The 22,818-nt window shown below is 42.1% G+C and overlaps 1 protein-coding gene across 1 annotated transcript in view; it reads left to right on the top strand.

Annotated features, from left to right (window-relative positions):
* LOC115128168 (NHS-like protein 3) overlaps positions 1-22,818 on the top strand; it is a 134,717-nt gene that overhangs the window by 75,632 nt on the left and 36,267 nt on the right. Inside the window, 6 exon segments of the mRNA XM_065018049.1 lie at positions 1,227-1,388; positions 4,447-4,490; positions 4,632-4,764; positions 7,065-7,172; positions 7,390-7,532; positions 7,778-7,963. Of these exon segments, the coding sequence (XP_064874121.1) occupies positions 1,227-1,388; positions 4,447-4,490; positions 4,632-4,764; positions 7,065-7,172; positions 7,390-7,532; positions 7,778-7,963 (776 nt within the window).

Here is a 22,818-nt window from a genome sequence, read left to right as displayed (position 1 = left end):
ATTGTGCTGCTGTCCTGGGGCTCTGTAGTGTGTGTTTGTGTTTGTGAACAGAGCCCCAGGACCAGCTTGCTTAGGGGACTCTTCTCCAGGTTCACATCTCTGTAGGTGATGGCTTTGTTATGGAAGGTTTGTGAATCGCTTCCTTTTAGGAGGTTGTAGAATTTAACGGCTCTTTACTGGATTTTGATAATTAGTGGGTATCGGCCTAATTCTGCTCTGCATGCATTATTTGGTGTTCTACGTTGTACACGGAGGATATTTTTGAAGAATTCTGCGTGCAGAGTCTCAATTTGGTGTTTGTCCCATTTTGTGAAGTCTTGGTTGGTGAGCGGACCCCAGACCTCACAACCATAAAGGGCAATGGGCTCTATGACTGATTCAAGTATTTTTAGCCAAATGCTAATTGGTATGTTGAAATTTATGTTTCTTTTGATGGCATAGAATGCCCTTCTTGCCTTGTCTCTCAGATCGTTCACAGCTTTGTGGAAGTTACCTGTGGCGCTGATGTTTAGGCCGAGGTATGTATAGTTTTTTTGTGTGCTCTAGGGCAACAGTGTCTAGATGGAATTTGTATTTGTGGTCCTGGTGACTGGACCAGTTTTGGAATACCATTATTTTGGTCTTACTGAGATTTACTGTCAGGGCCCAGGTCTGACAGAATCTGTGCATAAGATCTAGGTGCTGCTGTAGGCCCTCCTTGGTTGGTGACAGAAGCACCAGATCATCAGCAAACAGCAGACATTTGACTTCGGATTCTAGCAGGGGGAGGCCGGGTGCTGCAGACTTTTCTAGTGCCCTCGCCAATTCGTTGATATATATGTTGAAGAGCGTGGGGCTTAAGCTGCATCCCTGTCTAACCCCACGACCCTGTGTGAAGAAATGTGTGTTTTTTGCCAATTTTAACCGCACACTTGTTGTTTGTGTACATGGATTTTATAATGTCGTGTGTTTTACCCCCAACACCACTTTCCATCAGTTTGTATAGCAGACCCTCATGCCAGATTGAGTCGAAGGCTTTTTTGAAATCAACAAAGCATAAGAAGACTTTGCCTTTGTTTTGGTTTGTTTGGTTGTCAATTAGGGTGTGCAGGGTGAATACATGGTCTGTTGTACGGTAATTTGGTAAAAAGCCAATTTGACATTTGCTCAGTACATTGTTTTCATTCATCTCTCTCTCTCTCTCTCTCTCTCTCTCTCTCTCTCTCTCTCTCTCTCTCTCTCTCTAGCTGGTCCTAAGGGTCAGGATGAGCAGAAGAGGTTGACAGTTCACTACACAGCCTCCTCCTCACACTACCAGGAGAATGTGTTTATCGAGGGCAGTCGCCCTCAGTACCTAGAGGACCTGCACACTGAGGCACGGGAGGGGTTAAAGATACTGCAACAAGAAGGTAGTGACACTACACACTACACACTACACACTGCACACTGTACACTACACACTGCACACTACACACTGCACACTACACACTGCACACTGCACACTACACACTACACACTGCACACTACACACTACGCACTGCACACTACACACTGCACACTACACACTGCACACTACACACTACACACTGCACACTACACACTGCACACTGCACACTACACACTGCACACTACACACTGCACACTACACACTACACACTGCACACTGCACACTACACACTGCACACTGCACACTACACACTGCACACTACACACTGCACACTACACACTGCACCCTACACACTACACACTCCACACTGCACACTGCACACTACACACTGCACACTACACACTGCACACTGCAGACTACACACTGCACACTACACACTACACACTGCACACTACACACTGCACACTACACACTACACACTACACACTGCACACTACACACTGCACCCTACACACTACACACTACACACTACACACTACACGGGTTATAGATACTACAACAAGAAGGTAGTGACACTACACACTACACGGGTTACAGATACTACAACAAGAAGGTAGTGACACTACACACTGAGGCACGGGAGGAGTTACAGATACTACAACAAGAAGGTAGTGACACTGCACACTGCACACTGCACACTACACACTACACACTACACACTACAAACTGCACACTACACACTGAGGCACGGGAGGAGTTACAGATACTACAACAAGAAGGTAGTGACACTACACACTGAGACACGGAAGGTGTTACAGATACTACAACAAGAAGGTAGTGACACTGCACACTGCACACTGCACACTACACACTGCACACTACACACTACACACTACACACTGCACACTGAGGCACGGGAGGTGTTACAGATACTACAACAAGAAGGTAGTGACACTACACACTGAGACACGGGAGGGGTTACAGATACTACAACAAGAAGGTAGTGACACTACACACTACACACTGCACACTACACACTGCACACTACACACTGCACACTACACACTACACACTACACACTACACGGATTACAGATACTACAACAAGAAGGTAGTGACACTACACACTACACACTGAGACACGGGAGGGTGAACCTTCACCCCAGTCTGAAGTCAAGGATCTCTCTTTACTTGGCTCCGTTCATCTTTCCCTTGATCCTGACGAGGTCCTGAGCTCTCTGGAGCAACTTTTTGTCAAGAAACTCTCTGTACTTTGCTCCGTTCATCTTTCCCTCTTTCCCGACTAGTTTCCCAGTCCCTGCCACTGACAACATCCACACAGCATGATGCTGCCACCACAATGCTTCACCGTAGGGATGGTGCCAGGTTTCCTCCAGACGTGACGCTTGGCATTCAGGCCAAAGAGTTCAATCTTGGTGTCATCAGACCAGAGAATCTTGCTTCTTATGGTCTGTGAGTCTTTAGGTGCCTTTTGGCAAACTCCAAGTAGGCTGTCATGTGCCTTTTACTGAGGAGTGGCTTCAATCTACGGACAATTCTTTCGACCTCATGACTTGGTATTTGCTCTGACTTGCACGGTCAACTGTTGGACCTTATATAGACAGGTGTGTGCCTTTCCAAATCATGTCCGATCAATTGAATTCACCACAGGTGGACTCCAAGTTGTAGAAACATCTCAAGGATAATCAATGGAAACAGGATGCACCAGAGCTCAAGTCTCATAGCAAAGGGTCTGAATAATTATGTAAATAAAGGTATTAAATGTAAATGTGGTATTTCTGGGTTTTTTGCTTGTCATTATGGGTGTCACGCCTGCTCCCGCGTCTCCTTCATTATGCACACCTGTCACCATCATTACATCATCACTGGTCATCCCCAAAGCCAACACCTCCTTTGGCTGCCTTTCCTTCCAGTTCTCTGCTGCCACTGACTGGAACTAATTGCAAAAATCACTGAAGCTGGAGACTTTTATTTCCCTGACTAACTTTAAACGTCAGCTATCTGAGCAGCTAAACGATCGCTGCAGCTGTACATAGCCCATCTGTAAATAGCCCACCCACCCAATCTACCTACCTCATCCCCATACTGTTTTTATTTACCTTTTTGCACACCAGTATCACTACTTATACATCATCATCATCTGCTCATCTATCACTCCAGTGTTAATCTGCTAAATTGGAATTACTTTGCTACTATGGACTATTTATTGCCTTACCTCCTCATGCCATTTGCAAACACTGTATATAGACTTTAATTTTTCTCTATTGTGTTATTGACTGTACGTTTGTTTATTCCATGTGTAACTCTGTGTTGTTGTTTGTGTCGAACTGCTTTGCTTTATCTTGGGCCAGGTCGCAATTGTAAATGATAACTGGTTCTCAACTGGCCTACCTGGTTAAATAAAGGTGTTCTCAACTGGCCTACCTGGTTAAATAAAGGTGTTCTCAACTGGCCTACCTGGTTAAATAAAGGTGTTCTCAACTGGCCTACCTGGTTAAATAAAGGTGAAATAAAATCAAATAAAAATAAAACACACAGGTATTTTGGACTCACCTGGACTCTCATTACCTTGTTGATTACCCCCCACCCTCCTCTATATCTGTGTGCTCCTCAGTTTGTTCCCTGTGTCAGAATTATTGTCGTTATGTCGTTTTGTTGCCCCTGTTCAGATGATGTTCTTGTTTTGGTTTGATGTCCGTTTTCCCAGGTAAATGTTCACTCCCTGTATTTGCTTCTCATCTCTAGCGTTGCTCCTTACACTGGGGTATCGTGTGTAGATATATTTTTAAGTTGTTTTAATCCATTTTACAATTAAGCTGCAACGTAAACAAAATGTGGGAAAAAGTGAAGGGGTCTGAATAGTTCCCCGAATGCCCTGTATGTTCTCACTACTCTCTACAAGAGGGTGAATACTACACACTCTAAACAGTATACAATATGAAGATTTGTACTCAGACCATATCACTGGGGTTCAACTCCAGATGGTTAAATGTCGTTGTTGGAGCTACCCTTGTATGGATTTATCTGTGATTGAATAACCTTTTTTTGTTTCTCCATCAGAATATAATAATGGAGTGGGCTTTCAGGATGACCAGAGTGGCCTCGTAAGTAGTGGTTCATTTAAAGCAATCTTATGTGGCTAATCAAGGACTAAGAGACCGGAGCAGACAACAGCTTCTGCACAGAGACACAGAGACGGAATACCTTGTTTCCCTAACACCCACTCCTGTAATCCCTCTCTGCAGCCAGAACAGGATGTCAGCTCCAACCACTGGGATGGATGTCAGGAGTCCGGAAGCACCGCCGGGAATTCTGTTACCGCGGCGACCTCCGCTGCATCGTCGGCCATGTCCACGAGACCCGTGCTCACGCGCCAAGGTAAAGGACAAGATCGTTTTTTGTGTCTGTGTGTGTGTGTGTGTGTGTGTGTGTGTGTGTGTGTGTGTGTGTGTGTGTGTGTGTGTGTGTGTGTGTGTGTGTGTGCGTGTCTGTATGTGTGTGTCTGTGTGTGTGCTCTACTGGGTCTCTACTGGGTTTGTACTGTCTCTCTGTTGAGTCTCTACTGGGTCTCTTCTGTCTCTACTGGGTCTCTTCTGTCTCTACTGGGACTCTTCTGTCTCTACTGGGTTTGTACTGTCTCTCTGTTGAGTCTCTACTGGGTCTCTTCTGTCTCTACTGGGTATCTTCTGTCTCTACTGGGTTTGTACTGTCTCTCTGTTGAGTCTCTACTGGGTCTCTTCTGTCTCTACTGGGTATCTTCTGTCTCTACTGGGTTTGTACTGTCTCTCTGTTGAGTCTCTACTGGGTCTCTTCTGTCTCTACTGGGACTCTTCTGTCTCTACTGGGTCTCGTCTGTCTCTACTGGGTCTCTTCTGTCTCTACTGGGTATCTTCTGTCTCTACTGGGTCTCTACTGTCTCTCTGTTGGGTCTCTACTGGGTCTCTTCTGTCTCTACTGGGTCTATTAAGTCTCTACTGGGACTCTTCTGTCTCTACTGGGTCTCGTCTGTCTCTACTGGGTCTCTTCTGTCTCTACTGGGTATCTTCTGTCTCTACTGGGTCTCTACTGTCTCTCTGTTGGGTCTCTACTGGGTCTCTTCTATCTCTACTGGGTCTCTACTGTCTACTGGGTCTCTTCTCGGTCTCTTCTCGGTCTCTACTGGGTCTCTACTGGGTCTCTACTGGGTCTCTTCTGGGTCTCTACCGGGTCTCTTCTATCTCTACTGGGTCTTTTCTGGGTCTCTACTGGGTCTCTTCTGGGTCTCTACTGGGTCTCTACTGAGTCTCTACTGTCTCTACTGAGTCTCTTCTGTCTCTACTGAGTCTCTTCTGTCTCTACTGAGTCTCTTCTGGGTCTCTTCTGGGTCTCTTCTATCTCTACTGGGTTTCTACTGTCTACTGGGTCTCTACTGTCTACTGGGTTTCTACTGTCTACTGGGTCTCTACTGTCTACTGGGTTTCTACTGTCTACTGGGTCTCTACTGTCTACTGGGTTTCTACTGTCTACTGGGTTTCTACTGTCTACTGGGTTTCTACTGTCTACTGGGTTTCTACTGTCTACTGGGTTTCTACTGTCTACTGGGTTTCTACTGTCTACTGGGTTTCTACTGTCTACTGGGTTTCTACTGTCTACTGGGTCTCTACTGTCTACTGGGTCTCTACTGTCTACTGGGTTTCTACTGTCTACTGGGTCTCTACTGTCTACTGTGGTTAGATTCTGTTTAGACCTGTCGACAAAACCAGAGGATCTCGTTACACACAAAGAATAGTCAAAACACACACGCATGCATGCACGCGCGAACACACACACACACACACACACACACACACACACACACACACACACACACACACACACACACACACACACACACACACACACACACACACACACACAGAGCTGTAGTTTGTTACTGTCTTGGAATGTCTCTACCATCCAAATAGTGCTCTGCCTCTTCTTGGTATGGCCCAGCTTGGGGGCAAGGCTCTGAATCCCATAATACCCACTGATTCCCTCTCACTGAATCTCATTGTAATTTACAACCAGACCCTCTGAGTTCCTGAAGCCTAAACCATTCCAACTAGGGCTGGCAAAATGACCATATAGCCATGTTACCATGTTACGCCGTGAGAATAAAAAATAACAGTCATAACTGTTGACTGAAGACGGGACGGTCAGCCGTTTGTGCGGTAGAGTCCGTTTCTGTGGTAACACAGCCTCTTAAATGAACAGGATGAAACTTCGCTCCTAAACGACCGTCCCGTCAGCAGAAGCACAAACAAATGTAATCTACGGCAGCACCGGGTTAGGAGAGGAAAAAATACGTCTTCTTTGTTGTGGTTTTGCTATTTCGAACGCTTATTACGGAGGCCGTAGTCATTTGGTTGGCCAATTACCATTCATCCAAAATCCCATGACCGTCACAGCCCTAAATCCAACACATTTCTGTCCTTCTCTTTGAAAATCTTCTCCCAAACACTATTCCAATCGTTCACTATTGAATCCGACTGTGATTCTCAATATTGTATATAATATATTAACTCTCCTCCCTCTTCATCTCTCCTGTCATCCCTTCGAATCAAATCAAACTTTTAAAGTGCATTTAAACCCGCATCACATCTTTACTCATAAATCCACTTGTCTTATCTTTCATCCTCCTCTAAACCCTCTTCTCTCAGGCTCCACGTTCAAGCCTCTGAACCCAGTGAAAAGACTAGAGAAGGGGAAGAACAGGAGCAGGAGGACAACTATCATGGGCATACCCCAGCAGGTCCAGAGAGAGCTGGGTACGTATGTAGCGGATGGATTGTACTGAGCTTCACTTTACGAAGTCCCCGCGAACCAACAACGTTCCAGGGTTTTGTGGGTTCACTGAATAAAATGGGATCTGTACTGAACGAATAGCCTTAGCCACCTTGTCATTTAAGAAGTAAAATCAACGGTACGATCTTTTGTCATATTCAAATGAGGTGATACCATGTTTTCCCACCGTTCTCCTTCTAGACCTGCACAGTGGGTCTGCGTACCAACTTCCTTCCAAGCTCCTGAACGGCTCTGGAGGACAAGGTCGTGACAGCCAACCAGATGTGGTCGTCATCCCCCCCATCGACGGAGAGACCCCTCTAGCCAACCACGATGGAGCTAAGGTACATGTCTCAGAACTGGCGGTGAGGCTTGTTTTTACTTTTACAACCCCAGCTGATCAAGTACATTTATTTTCTGCTTTAAGTTACAGTGTCCAACTTTTAATTACAGACTGCTACGTTCATGACAAAACATAACTTCGGTTTTTATTTCCAATAAGGATTCTTTGAAACTAAGGTAGTTATTGTTTATGTTAAACAAGAATCCACTAAAATGACTATAATTACAACTAATCTCACCTAAATAGGCATCCAGAGAGGAGCAGCTGTTGAGACACCACCTCCAGTCTGTTTACAGGGACGACCAGGGCTTCAGGCACCACAGGGGACTGGACTCTCGTCTCTCCTCCACCCAGAGGCCCAAGTCTCTGGCCGTGCCGGGCACGACCTCCTCTTGCTCGGTTGGATTCCCCAACTTCCTCCAGGAGCCACTTGTGAGTGAACGGTGTTTGTCTCTACGTTTCTCCCTGCTGGGGTCATCTATACGGAAATGTTTGCCCCCACTACTGGATAAGCAATGTCTGCTAAATGGAACTTATACATTTCCCTGGGATGTTGCTAGTCACGTCACATGGTCATCTACCATCAAGCTTGTTATCTGAACCACTGAAATAAGATCCATATCCTTAAAGCTCCACAGTTCTCTACATAATATGACAGCTCCACAGTTCTCTACATAATATGACAGCTCCACAGTGCTCTACATAATATGACAGCTCCACAGTTCTCTACATAGTATGACAGCTCCACAGTTCTCTACATAATATGACAGCTCCACAGTTCTCTACATAATATGACAGCTCCACAGTTCTCTACATAATATGACAGCTCCACAGTTCTCTACTAATATGACCTCCACAGTTCTCTACATAATATGACAGCTCCACAGTTCTCTACATAATATGACAGCTCCACAGTTCTCTACATAATATGACAGCTCCACAGTTCTCTACATAATATAACAGCTCCACAGTTCTCTACATAATATGACAGCTCCACAGTTCTCTACATAATATGACAGCTCCACAGTTCTCTACATAATATGACAGCTCCACAGTTCTCTACATAATATGACAGCTCCACAGTTCTCTACATAATATGACAGCTCCACAGTTCTCTACATAATATGACAGCTCCACAGTTCTCTACATAATACAGCTCCACAGCTCCACATAATATGTCCACAGTTCTCTACATAATATGACAGCTCCACAGTTCTCTACATAATATGACAGCTCCACAGTTCTCTACATAGTATGACAGCTCCACAGTTCTCTACATAATATGACAGCTCCACAGTTCTCTATAATATGACAGCTCCACAGTTCTCTACATAGTATGACAGCTCCACAGTTCTCTATAATATGACAGCTCCACAGTTCTCATATTCAGCTCCACAATTCTCTACATAATGACTGCTCCACAGTTCTCTACATAATATGACAGCTCCACAGTTCTCTACATAATGACTGCTCCACAGTTCTCTACATAATATGACAGCTCCACAGTTCTCTACATAATATAACAGCTCCACAGTTCTCTACATAATATGACAGCTCCACAGTTCTCTACATAATATGACAGCTCCACAGTTCTCTACATAATATGACAGCTCCACAGTTCTCTACATAATATGACAGCTCCACAGTTCTCTACATAGTAGGACAGCTCCACAGTTCTCTACATAGTATGACAGAGCCACAGTTCTCTACATAATATGACAGATCCACAGTTCTCTACATAATATGACAGCTCCACAGTTCTCTACATAATATGACAGCTCCACAGTTCTCTACATAATATGACAGCTCCACAGTTCTCTACATAATATGACAGCTCCACAGTTCTCTACATAATATGACAGCTCCACAGTTCTCTACATAATATGACAGCTCCACAGTTCTCTACATAATATGACAGCTCCACAGTTCTCTACATAATATAACAGCTCCACAGTTCTCTACATAATGACTGCTCCACAGTTCCACAGTTCTCTACATAATATAACAGCTCCACAGTTCTCTACATAATATGACAGCTCCACAGTTCTCTACATAATATGACAGCTCCACAGTTCTCTACATAATATGACAGCTCCACAGTTCTCTACATAATATGACAGCTCCACAGTTCTCTACATAGTAGGACAGCTCCACAGTTCTCTACATAATATGACAGAGCCACAGTTCTCTACATAATATGACAGCTCCACAGTTCTCTACATAATATGACAGCTCCACAGTTCTCTACATAATATGACAGACAGCTCCACAGTTCTCTACATAATATGACAGCTCCACAGTTCTCTACATAATATGACAGCTCCACAGTTCTCTACATAATATGACAGCTCCACAGTTCTCTACATAATATGACAGCTCCACAGTTCTCTACATAATATGACAGCTCCACAGTTCTCTACATAATATGACAGCTCCACAGTTCTCTACATAATATGACAGCTCCACAGTTCTCTACATAATATGACAGCTCCACAGTTCTCTACATAATATGACAGCTCCACAGTTCTCTACATAATATGACAGCTCCACAGTTCTCAGCTCCACATAATAATGACAGCTCCACAGTTCTCTACATAATATGACAGCTCCACAGTTCTCTACATAATATGACAGCTCCACAGTTCTCTACATAATATGACAGCTCCACAGTTCTCTACATAATATGACAGCTCCACAGTTCTCTACATAATATGACAGCTCCACAGTTCTCTACATAATATGACAGCTCCACAGTTCTCTACATAATATGACAGCTCCACAGTTCTCTACATAATATGACAGTCCACAGTTCTCTACATAATATGACAGCTCCACAGTTCTCTACATAATATGACAGCTCCACAGTTCTCTACATAATATGACAGCTCCACAGTTCTCTACATAATATGACAGCTCCACAGTTCTCTACATAATATGACAGCTCCACAGTTCTCTACATAATATGACAGCTCCACAGTTCTCTACATAATATAACAGCTCCACAATTCTCTACATAATGACTGCTCCACAGTTCTCTACATAATATGACAGCTCCACAGTTCTCTACATAATGACTGCTCCACAGTTCTCTACATAATATGACAGCTCCACAGTTCTCTACATAATATAACAGCTCCACAGTTCTCTACATAGTATGACAGCTCCACAGTTCTCTACATAATATGACAGCTCCACAGTTCTCTACATAATATGACAGCTCCACAGTTCTCTACATAGTATGACAGCTCCACAGTTCTCTACATAGTATGACAGCTCCACAGTTCTCTACATAATATGACAGCTCCACAGTTCTCTACATAATATGACAGCTCCACAGTTCTCTACATAATATGACAGCTCCACAGTTCTCTACATAATATGACAGCTCCACAGTTCTCTACATAATATGACAGCTCCACAGTTCTCTACATAGTAGGACAGCTCCACAGTTCTCTACATAATATGACAGCTCCACAGTTCTCTACATAATATGACAGCTCCACAGTTCTCTACATAATATGACAGCTCCACAGTTCTCTACATAATATGACAGCTCCACAGTTCTCTACATAATATGACAGCTCCACAGTTCTCTACATAATATGACAGCTCCACAGTTCTCTACATAATATGACAGCTCCACAGTTCTCTACATAATATGACAGCTCCACAGTTCTCTACATAATATGACAGCTCCACAGTTCTCTACATAATATGACACAGTTCTCCATAGTATGACAGTTCTCTACATAATATGACAGCTCCACAGTTCTCTACATAATATGACAGCTCCACAGTTCTCTACATAATATGACAGCTCCACAGTTCTCTACATAGTATGACAGCTCCACAGTTCTCTACATAATATAACAGCTCCACAGTTCTCTACATAATATGACAGCTCCACAGTTCTCTACATAATATGACAGCTCCACAGTTCTCTACATAATATGACAGCTCCACAGTTCTCTACATAATATGACAGCTCCACAGTTCTCTACATTCTCCACAGTTCTCTACATAATATGACAGCTCCACAGTTCTCTACATAATATGACAGCTCCACAGTTCTCTACATAATATGACAGCTCCACAGTTCTCTACATAATATGACAGCTCCACAGTTCTCTACATAATATGACAGCTCCACAGTTCTCTACATAATATGACAGCTCCACAGTTCTCTACATAATATGACAGCTCCACAGTTCTCTACATAATATGACAGCTCCACAGTTCTCTACATAATATGACAGCTCCACAGTTCTCTACATAGTATGACAGCTCCACAGTTCTCTACATAATATGACAGCTCCACAGTTCTCTACATAATATGACAGCTCCACAGTTCTCTACATAATATGACAGCTCCACAGTTCTCTACATAATATGACAGCTCCACAGTTCTCTACATAATATGGACAGTTCCACAGTTCTCTACATAATATGACAGCTCCACAGTTCTCTACATAATATGACAGCTCCACAGTTCTCTACATAATATGACAGCTCCACAGTTCTCTACATAATATGACAGCTCCACAGTTCTCTACATAATATGACAGTCCACAGTTCTCTACATAATATGACAGCTCCACAGTTCTCTACATAATATGACAGCTCCACAGTTCTCTACATAATATGACAGCTCCACAGTTCTCTACATAATATGACAGCTCCACAGTTCTCTACATAATATGACAGCTCCACAGTTCTCTACATAATATACAGCTCCACAGTTCTCTACATAATATGACAGCTCCACAGTTCTCTAATATGACAGCTCCACAGTACATAATATGACAGCTCCACAGTTCTCTACATAATATGACAGCTCCACAGTTCTCTACATAATATGACAGCTCCACAGTTCTCTACATAATATGACAGCTCCACAGTTCTCTACATAGTATGACAGCTCCACAGTTCTCTACATAATATGACAGCTCCACAGTTCTCTACATAGTCCACAGTTCTCTACATAATATGACAGTTCTCTACATAGTATGACAGCTCCACAGTTCTCTACATAATATGACAGCTCCACAGTTCTCTACATAGTATGACAGCTCCACAGTTCTCTACATAATATGACAGCTCCACAGTTCTCTACATAATATAACAGTTCTCTACATAATATGACAGCTCCACAGTTCTCTACATAATATGACAGCTCCACAGTTCTCTACATAATATGACAGCTCCACAGTTCTCTACATAATATGACAGCTCCACAGTTCTCTACATAATATGACAGCTCCACAGTTCTCTACATAATATGACAGCTCCACAGTTCTCTACATAATATGACAGCTCCACAGTTCTCTACATAATATGACAGCTCCACAGTTCTCTACATAATATGACAGCTCCACAGTTCTCTACATAATATGACAGCTCCACAGTTCTCTACATAATATGACAGCTCCACAGTTCTCTACATAATATGACAGCTCCACAGTTCTCTACATAGTATGACAGCTCCACAGTTCTCTACATAATATGACAGCTCCACAGTTCTCTACATAATATGACAGCTCCACAGTTCTCTACATAATATGACAGCTCCACAGTTCTCTACATAATATGACAGCTCCACAGTTCTCTACATAGTATGACAGCTCCACAGTTCTCTACATAATATGACAGCTCCACAGTCCACAGTTCTCTACATAATATGACAGCTCCACAGTTCTCTACATAGTATGACAGCTCCACAGTTCTCTACATAATATGACAGCTCCACAGTTCTCTACATAATATGACAGCTCCACAGTTCTCTACATAATATGACAGCTCCACAGTTCTCTACATAATATGACAGCTCCACAGTTCTCTACATAATATGACAGCTCCACAGTTCTCTACATAATATGACAGCTCCACAGTTCTCTACATAATATGACAGCTCCACAGTTCTCTACATAGTAGGACAGCTCCACAGTTCTCTACATAGTATGACAGAGCCACAGTTCTCTACATAATATGACAGATCCACAGTTCTCTACATAATATGACAGCTCCACAGTTCTCTACATAATATGACAGCTCCACAGTTCTCTACATAATATGACAGCTCCACAGTTCTCTACATAATATGACAGCTCCACAGTTCTCTACATAGTATGACAGCTCCACAGTTCTCTACATAATATGACAGCTCCACAGTTCTCTACATAGTATGACAGCTCCACAGTTCTCTATAATATGACAGCTCCACAGTTCTCTACATAATAGGACAGCTCCACAGTTCTCTACATAATATGACAGTTCCACAGTTCTCTACATAATATGATCCACAGTTCTCTACATAGACAGCTCCACAGTTCTCTACATAATATGACAGCTCCACAGTTCTCTACATAATATGACAGCTCCACAGTTCTCTACATAATATGACAGCTCCACAGTTCTCTACATAATATGACAGCTCCACAGTTCTCTACATAATATGACAGCTCCACAGTTCTCTACATAATATGACAGCTCCACAGTTCTCTACATAATATGACAGCTCCACAGTTCTCTACATAATATGACAGCTCCACAGTTCTCTACATAATATGACAGCTCCACAGTTCTCTACATAATATGACAGCTCCACAGTTCTCTACATAATATGACAGCTCCACAGTTCTCTACATAATATGACAGCTCCACAGTTCTCTACATAATATGACAGCTCCACAGTTCTCTACATAATATGACAGCTCCACAGTTCTCTACATAATATGACAGCTCCACAGTTCTCTACATAATATGACAGCTCCACAGTTCTCTACATAATATGACAGCTCCACAGTTCTCTACATAATATGACAGCTCCACAGTTCTCTACATAATATGACAGCTCCACAGTTCTCTACATAGTAGGACAGTTCCACAGTATGACAGCTCCACAGTTCTCTACATAATATGACAGCTCCACAGTTCTCTACATAATATGACAGCTCCACAGTTCTCTACATAATAGGACAGCTCCACAGTTCTCTACATAATATGACAGCTCCACAGTTCTCTACATAGTATGACAGCTCCACAGTTCTCTACATAATATGACAGCTCCACAGTTCTCTACATAATATGACAGCTCCACAGTTCTCTACATAATATGACAGCTCCACAGTTCTCTACATAATATGACAGCTCCACAGTTCTCTACATAATATGACAGCTCCACAGTTCTCTACATAATATGACAGCTCCACAGTTCTCTACATAATATGACAGCTCCACAGTTCTCTACATAATATGACAGCTCCACAGTCCACAGTTCTCTACATAATATGACAGCTCCACAGTTCTCTACATAGTATGACAGCTCCACAGTTCTCTACATAATATGACAGCTCCACAGTTCTCTACATAGTATGACAGCTCCACAGTTCTCTACATAATATGACAGCTCCACAGTTCTCTACATAATAGGACAGCTCCACAGTTCTCTACATAATATGACAGTTCCACAGTTCTCTACATAATATGACAGCTCCACAGTTCTCTACATAATATGACAGCTCCACAGTTCTCTACATAATATGACAGCTCCACAGTTCTCTACATAGTATGACAGCTCCACAGTTCTCTACATAATATGACAGCTCCACAGTTCTCTACATAATATGACAGCTCCACAGTTCTCTACATAATATGACAGCTCCACAGTTCTCTACATAGTAGGACAGCTCCACAGTTCTCTACATAATATGACAGCTCCACAGTTCTCTACATAATAGGACAGCTCCACAGTTCTCTACATAATATGACAGCTCCACAGTTCTCTACATAGTATGACAGCTCCACAGTTCTCTACATAATATGACAGCTCCACAGTTCCTACATAGTTCCACAGTCTACATAATATGACAGCTCCACAGTTCTCTACATAATATGACAGCTCCACAGTTCTCTACATAATATGACAGCTCCACAGTTCTCTACATAGTAGACAGCTCCACAGTTCTCTACATAGTATGACAGAGCCACAGTTCTCTACATAATATGACAGATCCACAGTTCTCTACATAATATGACAGCTCCACAGTTCTCTACATAATATGACAGCTCCACAGTTCTCTACATAATATGACAGCTCCACAGTTCTCTACATAATATGACAGCTCCACAGTTCTCTACATAGTAGGACAGCTCCACAGTTCTCTACATAATATGACAGCTGACAGACAGCTCCACAGTTCTCTACATAATATGACAGCTCCACAGTTCTCTACATAATATGACAGCTCCACAGTTCTCTACATAATATGACAGCTCCACAGTTCTCTACATAATATGACAGCTCCACAGTTCTCTACATAATAGGACAGCCACAGTTCCACATAGTTCCACAGTTCTCTACATAATATGACAGCTCCACAGTTCTCTACATAGTAGGACAGCTCCACAGTTCTCTACATAATATGACAGCTCCACAGTTCTCTACATAGTATGACAGCTCCACAGTTCTCTACATAATATGACAGCTCCACAGTTCTCTACATAATATGACAGCTCCACAGTTCTCTACATAATATGACACAGCTCCACAGTTCTCTACATAATATGACAGCTCCACAGTTCTCTACATAATATGACAGCTCCACAGTTCTCTACATAATATGACAGCTCCACAGTTCTCTACATAATATGACAGCTCCACAGTTCTCTACATAATATGACAGCTCCACAGTTCTCTACATAATATGACAGCTCCACAGTTCTCTACATAGTATGACAGCTCCACAGTTCTCTACATAATATAACAGCTCCACAGTTCTCTACATAATATAACAGCTCCACAGTTCTCTACATAATATGACAGCTCCACAGTTCTCTACATAATATAACAGCTCCACAGTTCTCTACATAATATGACAGCTCCACAGTTCTCTACATAATATGACAGCTCCACAGTTCTCTACATAATATGACAGCTCCACAGTTCTCTACATAATATGACAGCTCCACAGTTCTCTACATAGTATGACAGCTCCACAGTTCTCTACATAATATGACAGCTCCACAGTTCTCTACATAGTATGACAGCTCCACAGTTCTCTACATAATATGACAGCTCCACAGTTCTCTACATAATATGACAGCTCCACAGTTCTCTACATAGTAGGACAGCTCCACAGTTCTCTACATAATATGACAGCTCCACAGTTCTCTACATAGTATGACAGCTCCACAGTTCTCTACATAATATGACAGCTCCACAGTTCTCTACATAATATGACAGCTCCACAGTTCTCTACATAATATGACAGCTCCACAGTTCTCTACATAATATGACAGCTCCACAGTTCTCCACATAATTCTCCACAGTTCTCTAATATGACAGCTCCACAGTTCTCTACATAATAGGACAGCTCCACAGTTCTCTACATAATATGACAGCTCCACAGTTCTCTACATAATATGACAGCTCCACAGTTCTCTGCATAATATGACAGCTCCACAGTTCTCTACATAATATGACAGCTCCACAGTTCTCTACATAGTATGACAGCTCCACAGTTCTCTACATAGTATGACAGCTCCACAGTTCTCTACATAATATAACAGCTCCAGAGTTTTCTACATAATATAACAGCTCCACAGTTCTCTACATAATATGACAGCTCCACAGTTCTCTACATAATATAACAGCTCCACAGTTCTCTACATAATATGACAGCTCCACAGTTCTCTACATAATATGACAGCTCCACAGTTCAGACAGCTCCACAGTTCTCTACATAATATGACAGCTTCACAGTTCTCTACATAGTAGGACAGCTCCACAGTTCTCTACATAGTATGACAGCTCCACAGTTCTCTACATAATATGACAGCTCCACAGTTCTCTACATAATATGACAGCTCCACAGTTCTCTACATAGTAGGACAGCTCCACAGTTCTCCACAGTTCTCTACATAATATGACAGCTCCACAGTTCTCTACATAATATGACAGCTCCACAGTTCTCTACATAATATGACAGCTCCACAGTTCTCTACATAATATGACAGCTCCACAGTTCTCTACATAATATGACAGCTCCACAGTTCTCTACATAATATGACAGCTCCACAGTTCTCTACATAGTAGGACAGCTCCACAGTTCTCTAGTATGACAGAGCCACAGTTCTCTACATAATATGACAGCTCCACAGTTCTCTACATAATATGACAGCTCCACAGTTCTCTACATAATATGACAGCTCCACAGTTCTCTACATAATATGACAGCTCCACAGTTTCTCTACATAATATGACAGCTCCACAGTTCTCTACATAGTATGACAGCTCCACAGTTCTCTACATAATATGACAGCTCCACAGTTCTCTACATAATATGACAGCTCCACAGTTCTCTACATAATATGACAGTTCCACAGTTCTCTACATAATATGACAGCTCCACAGTTCTCTACATAATAGGACAGCTCCACAGTTCTCTACATAATATGACAGCTCCACAGTTCTCTACATAGTATGACAGCTCCACAGTTCTCTACATAATATGACAGCTCCACAGTTCTCTACATAATATGACAGCTCCACAGTTCTCTACATAATATGACAGCTCCACAGTTCTCTACATAGTAGGACAGCTCCACAGTTCTCTACATAATATGACAGCTCCACAGTTCTCTACATAATATGACAGCTCCACAGTTCTCTACATAATATGACAGCTCCACAGTTCTCTACATAGTAGGACAGCTCCACAGTTCTCTACATAATATGACAGCTCCACAGTTCTCTACATAATAGGACAGCTCCACAGTTCTCTACATAATATGACAGCTCCACAGTTCTCTACATAGTAGGACAGCTCCACAGTTCTCTACATAATATGACAGCTCCACAGTTCTCTACATAGTAGGACAGCTCCACAGTTCTCTACATAGTATGACAGAGCCACAGTTCTCTACATAATATGACAGCTCCACAGTTCTCTACATAATATGACAGCTCCACAGTTCTCTACATAATATGACAGCTCCACAGTTCTCTACATAATATGACAGCTCCACAGTTCTCTACATAATATGACAGCTCCACAGTTCTCTACATAGTAGGACAGCTCCACAGTTCTCTACATAATATGACAGCTCCACAGTTCTCTACATAATATGACAGCTCCACAGTTCTCTACATAATATGACAGCTCCACAGTTCTCTACATAGTAGGACAGCTCCACAGTTCTCTACATAATATGACAGCTCCACAGTTCTCTACATAATATGACAGCTCCACAGTTCTCTACATAGTAGGACAGTTCCACAGTTCTCTACATAGTAGGACAGCTCCACAGTTCTCTACAGCTCCACAGTTCTCTACATAATATGACAGCTCCACAGTTCTCTACATAGTAGGACAGTTCCACAGTTCTCTACATAATATGACAGCTCCACAGTTCTCTACATAGTATGACAGCTCCACAGTTCTCTACATAATATGACAGCTCCACAGTTCTCTACATAATAGGACAGCTCCACAGTTCTCTACATAATATGACAGTTCCACAGTTCTCTACATAATATGACAGCTCCACAGTTCTCTACATAATATGACAGCTCCACAGTTCTCTACATAATATGACAGCTCCACAGTTCTCTACATAATAGGACAGCTCCACAGTTCTCTACATAATATGACAGCTCCACAGTTCTCTACATAATATGACAGCTCCACAGTTCTCTGCATAATATGACAGCTCCACAGTTCTCTACATAATATGACAGCTCCACAGTTCTCTACATAGTATGACAGCTCCACAGTTCTCTACATAGTATGACAGCTCCACAGTTCTCTACATAATATAACAGCTCCAGAGTTTTCTACATAATATAACAGCTCCACAGTTCTCTACATAATATGACAGCTCCACAGTTCTCTACATAATATAACAGCTCCACAGTTCTCTACATAATATGACAGCTCCACAGTTCTCTACATAATATGACAGCTCCACAGTTCTCTACATAATATGACAGCTCCACAGTTCTCTACATAATATGACAGCTGTTCTCTACATAGTACAGCTCCACAGTTCTCTACATAATATGACAGCTCCACAGTTCTCTACATAATATGACAGCTCCACAGTTCTCTACATAATATGACAGCTCCACAGTTCTCTACATAATATGACAGCTCCACAGTTCTCTACATAGTAGGACAGCTCCACAGTTCTCTACGTAATATGACAGCTCCACAGTTCTCTACATAGTATGACAGCTCCACAGTTCTCTACATAGTATGACAGCTCCACAGTTCTCTACATAATATAACAGCTCCAGAGTTTTCTACATAATATAACAGCTCCACAGTTCTCTACATAATATGACAGCTCCACAGTTCTCTACATAATATGACAGCTCCACAGTTCTCTACATAATAGGACAGCTCCACAGTTCTCTACATAATATGACAGCTCCACAGTTCTCTACATAATATGACAGCTCCACAGTTCTCTGCATAATATGACAGCTCCACAGTTCTCTACATAATATGACAGCTCCACAGTTCTCTACATAGTATGACAGCTCCACAGTTCTCTACATAATATGACAGCTCCACAGTTCTCTACATAATATAACAGCTCCAGAGTTTTCTACATAATATAACAGCTCCACAGTTCTCTACATAATATGACAGCTCCACAGTTCTCTACATAATATAACAGCTCCACAGTTCTCTACATAATATGACAGCTCCACAGTTCTCTACATAATATGACAGCTCCACAGTTCTCTACATAATATGACAGCTCCACAGTTCTCTACATAATATGACAGCTCCACAGTTCTCTACATAGTAGGACAGCTCCACAGTTCTCTACATAGTATGACAGCTCCACAGTTCTCTACATAATATGACAGCTCCACAGTTCTCTACATAATATGACAGCTCCACAGTTCTCCACAGTTCTTCTACAATATGACAGCTCCACAGTTCTCTACAGCTTCTCTACATAGTATGACAGAGCCACAGTTCTCTACATAATATGACAGCTCCACAGTTCTCTACATAATATGACAGCTCCACAGTTCTCTACATAATATGACAGCTCCACAGTTCTCTACATAATATGACAGCTCCACAGTTCTCTACAGCTCCACAGTTCTCTACATAATATGACAGAGCCACAGTTCTCTACATAATATGACAGCTCCACAGTTCTCTACATAATATGACAGCTCCACAGTTCTCTACATAATATGACAGCTCCACAGTTCTCTACATAATATGACAGCTCCACAGTTCTCTACATAGTAGGACAGTTCCACAGTTCTCTACATAATATGACAGCTCCACAGTTCTCTACATAGTATGACAGCTCCACAGTTCTCTACATAATATGACAGCTCCACAGTTCTCTACATAGTAGGACAGCTCCACAGTTCTCTACATAATATGACAGCTCCACAGTTCTCTACATAATATGACAGCTCCACAGTTCTCTACATAATATAACAGCTCCACAGTTCTCTACATAGTATGACAGCTCCACAGTTCTCTACATAATATGACAGCTCCACAGTTCTCTACATAGTAGGACAGCTCCACAGTTCTCTACATAATATGACAGCTCCACAGTTCTCTACATAATAGGACAGCTCCACAGTTCTCTACATAATATGACAGCTCCACAGTTCTCTACATAGTAGGACAGCTCCACAGTTCTCTACATAATATGACAGCTCCACAGTTCTCTACATAGTAGGACAGCTCCACAGTTCTCTACATAATATGACAGCTCCACAGTTCTCTACATAATAGGACAGCTCCACAGTTCTCTACATAATATGACAGCTCCACAGTTCTCTACATAGCTCCACAGTTCTCTACATAGTATGACAGCTCCACAGTTCTCTACATAATATGACAGATCCACAGTTCTCTACATAATATGACAGCTCCACAGTTCTCTACATAATATGACAGCTCCACAGTTCTCTACATAATATGACAGCTCCACAGTTCTCTACATAATATGACAGCTCCACAGTTCTCTACATAATATGACAGCTCCACAGTTCTCTACATAATATGACAGCTCCACAGTTCTCTACATAATATGACAGCTCCACAGTTCTCTACATAATATGACAGCTCCACAGTTCTCTACATAGTAGGACAGCTCCACAGTTCTCTACATAATATGACAGCTCCACAGTTCTCTACATAATATGACAGCTCCACAGTTCTCTACATAGTAGGACAGCTCCACAGTTCTCTACATAGTAGGACAGCTATAATATGACAGCTCCACAGTTCTCTACATAGTAGGACAGTTCCACAGTTCTCTACATAATATGACAGCTCCACAGTTCTCTACATAGTATGACAGCTCCACAGTTCTCTACATAATATGACAGCTCCACAGTTCTCTACATAATAGGACAGCTCCACAGTTCTCTACAGACAGTCCACAGTTCTCTACATAATATGACAGCTCCACAGTTCTCTACATAATATGACAGCTCCACAGTTCTCTACATAATATGACAGTTCCACAGTTCTCTACATAATATGACAGCTCCACAGTTCTCTACATAATATGACAGCTCCACAGTTCTCTACATAATATGACAGCTCCACAGTTCTCTACATAATATGACAGCTCCACAGTTCTCTGCATAATATGACAGCTCCACAGTTCTCTACATAATATGACAGCTCCACAGTTCTCTACATAGTATGACAGCTCCACAGTTCTCTACATAGTATGACAGCTCCACAGTTCTCTACATAATATAACAGCTCCAGAGTTTTCTACATAATATAACAGCTCCACAGTTCTCTACATAATATGACAGCTCCACAGTTCTCTACATAATATAACAGCTCCACAGTTCTCTACATAATATGACAGCTCCACAGTTCTCTACATAATATGACAGCTCCACAGTTCTCTACATAATATGACAGCTCCACAGTTCTCTACATAATATGACAGCTTCACAGTTCTCTACATAGTAGGACAGCTCCACAGTTCTCTACATAATATGACAGCTCCACAGTTCTCTACATAGTATGACAGCTCCACAGTTCTCTACATAATATGACAGCTCCACAGTTCTCTACATAATATGACAGCTCCACAGTTCTCTACATAGTAGGACAGCTCCACAGTTCTCTACGTAATATGACAGCTCCACAGTTCTCTACATAGTAGGACAGCTCCACAGTTCTCTACATAGTATGACAGAGCCACAGTTCTCTACATAATATGACAGCTCCACAGTTCTCTACATAATATGACAGCTCCACAGTTCTCTACATAAT

Source organism: Oncorhynchus nerka, linkage group LG4, assembly GCF_034236695.1.
Source record: "Oncorhynchus nerka isolate Pitt River linkage group LG4, Oner_Uvic_2.0, whole genome shotgun sequence".
In the NCBI taxonomy this organism is placed as follows: domain Eukaryota; kingdom Metazoa; phylum Chordata; class Actinopteri; order Salmoniformes; family Salmonidae; genus Oncorhynchus; species Oncorhynchus nerka.
This window is presented reverse-complemented; position numbering and strand designations above follow the sequence as displayed.